Source organism: Archocentrus centrarchus, chromosome 7, assembly GCF_007364275.1.
Source record: "Archocentrus centrarchus isolate MPI-CPG fArcCen1 chromosome 7, fArcCen1, whole genome shotgun sequence".
NCBI lineage: Eukaryota > Metazoa > Chordata > Actinopteri > Cichliformes > Cichlidae > Archocentrus > Archocentrus centrarchus.
Genome location: NC_044352.1, coordinates 31,339,157 through 31,349,855, shown reverse-complemented (window position 1 = coordinate 31,349,855; position 10,699 = coordinate 31,339,157). Strand labels below are relative to the sequence as shown.

The window sequence follows — 10,699 nt, the reverse complement described above, 5'->3', positions numbered from 1 at the left end:
CTTTCTAATAAGACTAATAAGGCACCCTTTATAAATTAGTATAATATATAAGGCACCCTTTATAAATGTTAGTTAACTAAGAGTTAATTAACATCAGCCTGTTAGTTAATGTCTTATTAATGTTTTATATAGCATTTCTCTGGGTTAGTAATAAAAACTTTCAGGTATGCTAAGCTCTCACTAAGCTTAGGTTGCAACTAACTAGCTGGTAGCGGGTGTTGGCTAGCCTGAGTTGTGGGATTAGTGTAAATCTTCACTGCTAGCGGGCGGCAAGAAAAGGCTGAATGGGAGATGGTGAAACTGCAATGCTGGAAGCTACCAGTGAAACATTTGATTCACACAACAGTTTTGAACTACATCCATAACAAGTTGTAGTCAAACCTGTCCTGGTGTTTATTTGAATATGTTGAGTCTGCTGCTCAACTGTGTCGTGGAGAGACATTGGAAAGGTTTGTACACAGACCCGGTGGAGGTGAACGAGCTGTGATGCCATGCTATTTGAGTTGTTATTTGTGATGATACATTATTTGTGTTGAAGTCACAGAGAGGAGGGTGAAGGCAAAGAAGAAATGCTTGCAGAACGGACCTGGAGCGTTACCAGCCTTCATTCCATCTTCATTTTCTTTGTTCCATTAAAAGTGACATCTCCCTTCTTACACATACCAGTTGACACACACCTTATCAATGAATTATAAACAGACCTCTCTGGTTTTTCAGTTTTTTTACAGCTGTAACTTGAGTACATGTGTGAGAACTGCTGAGCTGATCAACCACCCACCCGGCAACCAGCCCCCACACACAAACAGGCATACACACACTGCACTTTTTTTTCACACAAAGTTACATCTGAAGTGAAATGATTATTGTAAAGCATTATACCTGTAGGGTGTTTGAATACTTTCACCTGGGAAGACAGAGACTGAAGAGAGAAATATCCCCACATTCCTCAAAAAGAAAAAGTTTTCGCTAACAACCCAGAGCAGCCTGTAGAATGGGCAGGTAATGGGTTTGAATCACTGGACAGTGTGTCATACAAGTGTAGTGTTACAGCACAGCCCTCTCTGTCACAGCTCTGCAGCCAATGGCATCTGAAGTCTGAAGTCACCAAAGGCCCCTCCCACAGGGGAAGGCTTTAAAACTCTTCAGTAGATTCTCTTCTTTCGATCCACTCTGGTTTCTCCCCACTGCCTGCCTGCCTGCCTTAACAACCGAGCCACTTGGTCTGACCTTCCCAGGCTCCTTTCATCCAAAAGAAAAACTACTTCACGATGTCTTACAAGCCAACAGTGAGTTACAAGACTTCTGGTCAAAGGTCCTTCAGCAGCGGCTCCTATGCTGGACCAAGTTCTTTCACTGCCAGCAAGAGGTACTCTGTCAGGAGCTCCTATGGTGCCCCCACGCAGTTCGGAGGTGGTGGCATCACCAGGTCCTCTGCCTACAGCGTGAGCTCAGGCATGGGTGGCTCAGCAGGCATGGGCCTGGGTATGGGTATGGGCCTGGGTATGGGTATGGGTCACAGCGGCGGCATGGCTGCTCAGGCCCCCATCACTGCTGTGACTGTGAACAGGAGCCTTCTGGCCCCCCTGAACCTGGAGATTGACCCCACCATCCAAGCTGTCCGCACCCAGGAGAAGGAGCAGATCAAGAGCCTCAACAACCGCTTTGCTTCCTTCATTGACAAGGTAAGAGTTTGTGATAGCTGGCAGAAAGATGTATGTGGCTCTAAATTTCAGGCTGCCTTATTCTTCTCAAGCAGAAATTGCTTTAGTTGCATTGAAATGTTAGTGCATTCAAGTGTATTCAAAAAAAAGAATGGCGTCAAACTGTGTTTCAGGTCTGTTACACTGTTATGCAATATTTGATAGCGAGACCCATATGTTTGCCACATGTCCTGTAATGCTGATTTCCTCACATTTGCTGCATGGGGAAAGTTGATTTATTCCTCTCTTTGCTTCCCTCCCACAAACGCTGCAAAAGGCAACTCTGGGGTTAGGCTCTCATATCTTTTTGGCTCTGGCTGCCCTTTTATAGTGATGAAAAACAGACGTGTAGAAAGAGAGACAAAGAGAACGAGAGAGAGGGAGAAAAAAAAGTTCAGGGTGTGTCAGGGCAGAGCTCAGGGCTTGTGATACGAGTTACCTTGGGACCGGTCCCTCCCTTTGCTTGGGGTGTGGCTCTTTCTGCTGTTCTGGTGGCCCCCACCCATCCTAAACACACACACATACAGTCAGTACTGAGTGCTATTGTTACCTTTAAGACAATAACTTCATTCACAGTGACACACTCTATAAGGAATGACCAGTGGGAATATGAATAGAGCAAGTTTTTATCTTTCTAATCAGCATTAAAGTCCATTAAAGTTTGCGTGATACTCAGGAGAGTATTTGTCCTCTGAGCTCTCAGGAGTGGGTTAATATTTAAAGAGGCCAGTTGGTTTCATGTTCAGTCCCAGCTAACTGGCTACATATCACCTCTCTTAATCCCAGAGCAATGATTAAGGAAGCTAGGGTGCGTTTTGCATGCTTTGACGCCGAGCGAATGAGCTTCCGCCCACATATCTTTTATCTCATGCTCTGCATTTGGAGTCACGCTATTATCTGTATTTACTCCAGTTCTGATGAAGACAGCTGGAGACCTTAAGAGTGCACTGTCTCGTGGTGCAAGGTCCAGTGAGTCACATATCTGCTTTCACTATCTCTCTTTTACTGTTCAGAAGTATGCAGAATGACCACCTCCCCCTCACTTTATGTTCTTGCCCCTCATCACGTCCCTATTACTCACTGAAATATAAAGATTTCTGCATCTTCCTGCCGACAAAACTTTGCTTCACCCCCTTTCTCATTCGTTGCACAAAAACAGGAAGACATGCAGGAGAATGGTCAGCTAAAGCTGTTCTTCCATCACTGCTTTTTTTCCAACCCCCTACCTCCTGTCAGGATGCAAGCATGTCGTGCATACCTTCCTTTGGAAAAAAAGAACAGTCTGGCAGCAGAGCAGCTTACAAAACATCCAAAATAGATAAGAACATCAAAGACAATAGATGGTAAATGAAGACGTTCATGACTATGTTGCTGGTAACTGGATCTTAGGATGTTAACCCTAAAGCTATTCAGTCATGGTGACCCCTGACTGCACACTCATACTTTAAAAGGGAGTTTCATAATAAGTGTGATGACGAGCAGCAAGTGTTCGCATGTCTAACAAAAATCAAAAATGTAAGTCACAGATTTGCCGAAAAGCCTTTTTTGATTTCTTTCTCCTCCTCATATTTATCCACGCATTACTTGCACAAAGTCAGATGCGTAACCGTGTCTGTTCGGCCTCTTTCAGGTCCGCTTCCTGGAGCAGCAGAACAAAATGCTGGAGACCAAGTGGAGCTTGCTGCAGGGACAGACCACCACCCGCTCCAACATCGATGCCATGTTCGAGGCTTACATCGCCAACCTTCGCAGACAGCTGGACAGCCTGGGCAACGACAAGATGAAGCTGGAGGCTGACCTGCACAACATGCAGGGCCTGGTGGAGGACTTCAAGAACAAGTGAGTATGGGAGGGGGCAATAAGGGCAAAGAATGAGCTGTTTCATGCAACATCGGGCCAGCAAGGCTATGATATGTATGTTTTATCTAGGATTCATCTGTTTCAATTCAACTAATATGTTCAGAGTACAAGCCTTGCAGTACACTGAGCTGTACAGACTACTCCCTACATCTGTCCATTGTTTTACGTCACACTAGCTCAAGGGAATTACAACACTCAGGAAGCATGTTCCAAATACTCATTACATTACATACACTGGAAGTAAAACTGATTTCTAGTGAGCTGGCCGTCAGTGAACCTGTCCATAGCTTTACACAAGGGGAAGCAAGCTTGATTGTGCCCATGCTGACGTGCACATATCTCCATCAGAGGCAGGGGCAGCAGTGCTGCACATGTTTGTTAGTTGTCTGCAGACAAATGGAACACATCAGCTGAGGGGCTCCCGAGGGAGAGATATCAGTAACACCTCTTGGCCCTGAGTCAACAGGCACTGTGTGAGATAAATGCCCTAAAGGAGTTCAACAGCCAGTGATGGACTTCTTGCACCACCTAGTGTTACATTAGTTTATAAATGCTTAAATATCATGAGATTTTTGGGGGGGATATTAAAAATGAGCTCATAAATGATATTTTCTTTTTTTCCTTTTAGGTATGAAGACGAGATCAACAAGCGCACAGAGTGTGAGAATGACTTTGTCCTGATCAAGAAGGTCAGCAATGTTATTGATCAGTTAGTCTGAGACGTTCATGTGTATGTTCTTTCAGCATCTTAATATCTGCTGGGCCAGCGATCATCTTGGGTTAGAGTTGAGTGTTTGAGCCACGGCAGAAATTCAGAAACTAGAAGATGTCACATTTCAAATGATGCCTTATAGTTTTTCTGTTAAAAAGCTTTTCTGTTTAGGTGCTTATAAAAAAGGTTATATTCTTATCAGAACCCTAGCTCTAACCATAGGTGGGTAAGAGTGGATGTTAAGAGGTTAAAACTTTCCTTTGGCTGAAGACATAAATAAAAATCAGTACGTTGTAACATCCCGTTCTAACAAAAGTTTTGTTTTTTTTTCCCTTCCAGGATGTCGATGAGGCCTACATGAATAAGGTTGAGCTGGAGGCCAAGCTGGAGAGTTTGACAGATGAGATTAACTTCCTCAGGTCGATCTATGAGGAGGTATGGCACAAAATCAGCGTGACTGCACTGTTTGTTTCCTGCTTCCCCTTTGGCTTCAAAAACTCCCACCACCAAACCACTTACTGCTTTTATCAGCATTATCTTCCCTGTCATGGAATTCTTATGATGTTTGTGGTATCCTTTCAGAATATGTTTTGCCTTTGCTGCAATCTCTACTCATCTGTTTATCATCTTTCCTTGAGTCTTACCCCACCCCTTGAAGGGCAGTAGTTCTATGGGTTTCATCAAGGAGTTTATGTAGCTAATCTCTCACCTCTTCTTCTTTTTTTAATTTACCAGGAACTGCGTGAGCTCCAGAGCCAGATCAAGGACACTTCAGTCATTGTGGAGATGGACAACAGCCGCAACCTGGACATGGACTCCATTGTTGCTGAAGTTAAGGCTCAGTATGAAGACATTGCCAACCGTACCCGTGCTGAGGCAGAGACATGGTATAAGACCAAGGTAAAGGACAACACTTTTGAAACATTTATCAGATCATTCTCATCAAAAGGCTTTCTGGTTTGTAATATCCTGTTTTATTAATGTTCATTTAGTATGAAGAAATGCAGACGTCCGCCAACAGATATGGAGATGACTTGAGGTCTACCAGGACAGAGATCGCAGACCTTAACCGCATGATCCAGAGACTACAGTCGGAGATTGATGCCGTCAAGGGACAGGTATTTTTAGCCACCATATGTTGTTTTTTTACTGCTAGACACAGTCATTCACTGCCAGCTGAGTGGACAAAGTCTTATTTGTTTACTAATCATCTTTTAGCGCGCCAACCTGGAGGCCCAGATCGCTGAGGCAGAGGAGCGTGGTGAGCTGGCTGTGAAGGATGCCAAGGCCCGCATCAAGGACCTGGAAGATGCCCTGCAGAGAGCCAAACAGGACATGGCCCGCCAGATCAGAGAATACCAGGACCTAATGAACGTCAAGCTGGCTCTGGACATTGAGATCGCCACCTACAGAAAACTCCTGGAGGGAGAGGAGGACAGACTGGCAAATGGCATCAAGGCTATCAACATCTCCCAACAGAGCAGTAAGTCGCCTTTATTGGCACACTGCAGCTCTTATAGTTTGGATTCAGTTACATTTTTCAGGTTTAACAGAGTTTAACCAGTTTGAACTGATTAACTGAACATTTTTTAAGTTCAAGTGTTTTCTCTCAACAGCAAGCTACAGCGGATTCCCCGTGGACAGCATGAAGAGCAGCTATTCGAGCTCCTACTCCAGCGGTTACGGCAGCGGCTACGGCAGCGGCTACGGCAGCGGCTACGGTGGCGGATACAGTGGTGGCTTCAGCAGCGGCAGTGCCGGTGGATACAGCACCCAGACTAAGAAGAACGTCGTGATCAAGATGATTGAGACCAAGGATGGCAAAGTGGTGTCTGAGTCCTCTGAGGTCATTGAGGATTGAGCTGTCTAGTCTAGAGGCGTAGCTGCCTGTCTGCTATGATCTTCTCTTCCTCTGTGTTAGTCATATAGTCACAGTTCACCCTCCCCAATAAACAAGTCTGAAACAAAATGCTTGCCAGCCACTTTCCAACAGAGCCTTAACATGTTTTTAATGAAGTAATGAATGATTGTAACACTACCAAAGATTTGAAAGGGACCAAAGGATTTATTTTGTATGTCTGTTGTCTGACACTGTGTACTAAAAACAGTAGTTTGTTTAAAAAAAAAGTCCGCTAGGAATAAAACACAGATGTGTCACACTCCCTTGAAATCTATGCAACTGCTGTTCCATGCTTGAAGGGCCTTTGTATCACATCAAATGGACAGTGGTGTTGTCAAAGGAATGTGAATGTACGGAAACAGTGCTCCAGTGTTGATGGTCAACTAATGTCGTAAAATTGCCTGCTACAGTAGGTAGTGCATGTGTGCGTGCTCTGTAACTGAAACCGTTTGACCCCTTAGGAGGCTGCCCACATCAAATTGTTGTCCTGAGGTGCTGTTTTTGCTACCAAACCCAATAAAAATGTGTTTACTGAAGGTAAAGATGTGTTTGTTTTCATTAGAAATGGTTGTTCAAAGGGGGGGGGGTGGTAGTGATAATAAGTTAAGTTTCATTCCCATAAAGCAGAAAAAAAATCCTGAATAATTAGGCCTCATCACATCTCAAAGACCTCAAACAACCTTATTATCCCAGTAATACTTCGCTCTCAGACTGCAGGCGTACTTGTGATTCTAAAAGCACAGACAGAACCTCACACATGGAACCAGCTCCCAGACTTCCTACTTAACTTTAAGATTAGACTAAAATTTCCTTCATGATGACGGTTACAGTTAGTGCTGGATCACATGACCCTGAGCCATCCTTTACTTATGCTGCTATAGGCTCAGGATGCTGGGGAATTTCCCACTAAGCACTTGTCTTCCACTCCCTTCTTTTCTCTCCCTGAGTTTCTATCCCATTACTCCATGTCAATAGCTCCTGTCTACTTTCTTGTGTTTTGTCCTGGTTGTTGTTCGCAGTCACTCTGTGCACCCTTTTTGTGTCTTCTCTTTCCCATCACACCCCAGCCAGTCACAGCAAGTTTCCCTGAGCTTGAGAAGTGCAAGTGCTTCCTCATAGATGGTGTTGGGGGGTTTCTGTCTTTGTGTTGTGTAGGTGAAGACGCTTTGATACTAAAGTACTTTGCAACTATAGTTACTGTGAACTGGTGCTTTAACTCAGTGAATGACTTAATTAATTAGAAATTAGGGACAGTTGCTGGACATTTATCATAATCAAAGTCAAGTGAGTGAGAGACTGTACTAAAATGGTATAAATTGGTACAATAAGTGAATAAAAATATGACTATATATTTTCCAGACAAATTTTTTTTTTTTTTTTTTGCAGCATGGTGGCATGGTGGTTAGTGCTTTGCCTCACCTTGGCCTTTCTGTATGTTCTCCCTGTGTCTGTGTGGGTTTTCTACAGGTACTCCAGTTTACTCACACAGTCCAAAGACAGGCAATTAGTGGGGTTAGTTTGGTAATTCTAAATTGCCCACAAGTGTGAATGGTTGTCTGTCTCTCTGTGTTAGCCCTGCGACAGGCTGACGATCTGCACAGGGTGTACCCTGCCATTCGCCCTAGGACAGCTGGAATTGGCTCCAGCGACCCTGATAAGAGGATGGACTATCTATAGTTTGACATCTACTGGTTTCTTGCACACTTATGGTGCTATACATAAATATTTTAATGTAGAGTATACAACACCCAATCTTTATATAGTCACAATGGCTTAAAAAACACTGATAATAATTTTTCATAAAGCAGCCGTGTCTAACTGCTTGAAGAAGTATACCAGAGAGATAGAAGCCAGGAGAATAAACCAGATGTTCTCCACTGAACCATCCAAGGAACAGCCCCGACACCAAGGCTGGAGACGGAGCAATACTGGAAGAGCATATGGGAGAAAGATGCAACAAACAACAATAATGCTCAAGGAGTAACCATCATAGTGCCAAACATCCAAAAAAAAAGTCTTAAATATGAAGAGTTGTACACTAGGTCCTAATATGATCCACACCTACTGGCTAAAGAAGTTGACTGCGCTCCATGAATGCCTGGCAGCACAAATGAACCAGCTGCGAGTGGATAAGACATACCCAGAAAGGCTGACCGAAGGCTGGACGGTCCTGATCCCCAAAGACCCCCAGACGAGACCAGTCCCATCCAGTAACCAGCAAATAACCTGCCTCAGTACAGCATGGAAGCTCCTGTCAGGCATCATAGCAGCTAAGATGAGCAGGCACGTGGCTCAGTACATGAGCGGGGCCCAGAAAGGAATTGGCAGAGATACCAGGGGAGCAAAACACCAGCTACTGGTAGATAAAGCAGTCACTCGAGACTGTAAGACCACACTGACCAACCTGTTCACCGCCTGGATTTATTACAAGGATACTTTGGCATGCAGACTAGAGCAGCCAGGAATTGAACCACCAACCTTCCAATTAGTCGATGACCTGCTCTACGTCAGGCACCCCTGTATTACAGTGTTACTAATCACTAGCTCACCAAACTTGGACAATAGAAGATTGGAAAAACATTGCCTGTCCTGTTGCAGCATTTGGATGGTAGGGTCAGAATTTGGTGTAAACGACATGGATCCAGCCTGCCTTATATCAATGGTTGGTGCTGCTGTTGGAGTGATGTGTGGGAAATATTTCTTGGCACACTTCATTCAGCATCTTTTAAATGCCATAACCTACCTGAGTATTGTTTCTGACTATGTCTATCTACAACCACAGCGTGCCATCCACAAACACTGAGCTAACTCTGCACTACAACATGACCTCTGAAAAATCCCACCAATTTTTACTCCAATACAGGTACAACTGTTTTTCTACCACCATCATCATCATCAAATAGCCTTTTACCTACTAACATGTTATAACCACTGTCACACACCTGCAATCCCTAATTCTCCAATCTCATATTCTGCCAGTCCCTGTAATTATAAGGTGCAGAAGGGAAGGAAGTTGTCATATTCATCAGATTTCTGCACCTAGGCTTAATAATCTGATTATTGTGCCATCCTGTGTCACTGAGACTTGGCTCACACCAGAGGACTGCTACACTTTTGTGGAACTTTGCCCACCAAATGACAAATTCTTGAAAGGTCCTCAGGCTGTGAGGACGGCAGTGGTTTTCAAGAGTATAAACTTAAATTGTGCTCCATTTACTCCCAGTTCAGTCATTATATCTGTCATAATTTTGTGTAAAAATCCAGTTTGCTGGACCTCCTGAAGCCTCGACTGACTTACGAAATGAGTTCTCCAGTCTGCTTCCATCTATTGTTGTTGAATCTCACAAGCTAATTTTGGTAAGTCACTTTAACTTACACACTCATGATTCCTCTAACTGTACTGCCACTGAATTCTTAATATTAATTATATATTAATATTACAAAGCCATTTAATTTAGTGTAACATGTTCATGGACCTAGATCTTGTTTTTTAACTTTTGGCAGGTCATCCACCAATCGGAAGTAGTATAAAATGCTTTGTGTGCTCAAGCACAGTAGAAAAACACTATATAAGAACCAGTCCATTTACCATTGTCTGTGATTGATTGTCTGACCAAAAGTGTTTGATGTTTGACACAGTTTTACAGCCAGAACTGTCTTACTAGAGGAGAAAAACACATTTTTTCATTTTTAATGAGAATAGGTTCAGGTTTTCAGCTCTCTTTCTCTTATATGTAAATCTCAGCACCCAAGGTTCCAAATATATCTGTATATCTTTTTTGGAACAATGTAAATATTCTGCTCTAGAAACCAAATTATTAGACGAGCAGTGTCGCCACTGGCTAATTTTAGCTTAATTTTTCAAAAGATGATCATTTTCGGAGCACAACCAAACCTGTGTGACAATTCAAAATGCACTACTGAGTTTGACAATTAAGAGTGGAGGCCAGCTGATGGTAGATATTTGGACTGACACAGTGTTTGACATCACTATCGCTTATGGACTAATGGTGTTCTAGTTGAGTTCATCAGCCTTAAAGACTCTATGCCAAGGGGCTCTGGTGACACCTGGTGGCCCAACATCATGCTGGATTTTACTTTTATTTATCACCTGTCTGTAGTTCTGTACCTATCCTGTGTGTTATATTGTAAAAGGAGAACAACAGTCCATCACAGGAATTTCACGGACTGGAGGCATATACAGGATGTACCTCACCTCTCACCCAGTATCAGCTGGGATAGCATCCAACCTCCCTGTGATCCTGAACTGGATAAGTCGATAAGAAAACAGATGGGTGGATATAGATGCGTGGTTACTGTAAACTCTGACAGGATATCAGATTGGAACCACCGCCCTATTGCTATGGAAATGTGGAAATTGGCTATGAACGGGAATTTACTGGTATCTCTGCCATTCTTCTAAATATGAGATTGTTCTACAGGATATGGATGAGCGCTCCAAGAGGAAGACTGCAGGCAGACACACGTTTAGAACCATGGCTGAGTGGGAGTGACTCCACATAGAGT

At 43.5% G+C, this 10,699-nt stretch overlaps 1 protein-coding gene across 1 annotated transcript; it reads left to right on the top strand.

The window, feature by feature from the left end:
• The first annotated feature begins 1,148 nt into the window (after nucleotides 1-1,148).
• Nucleotides 1,149-6,714, top strand: krt8 (keratin 8). The gene is made up of 8 exons (XM_030732722.1): nucleotides 1,149-1,682; nucleotides 3,331-3,539; nucleotides 4,189-4,249; nucleotides 4,612-4,707; nucleotides 5,008-5,172; nucleotides 5,265-5,390; nucleotides 5,491-5,755; nucleotides 5,889-6,714. The coding sequence occupies exons 1-8, from the start codon at nucleotides 1,269-1,271 to the stop codon at nucleotides 6,131-6,133; spliced, it is 1,581 nt and encodes a 526-aa protein (XP_030588582.1). The 5' UTR covers nucleotides 1,149-1,268; the 3' UTR covers nucleotides 6,134-6,714.
• The last annotated feature ends 3,985 nt before the right edge of the window (nucleotides 6,715-10,699 follow it).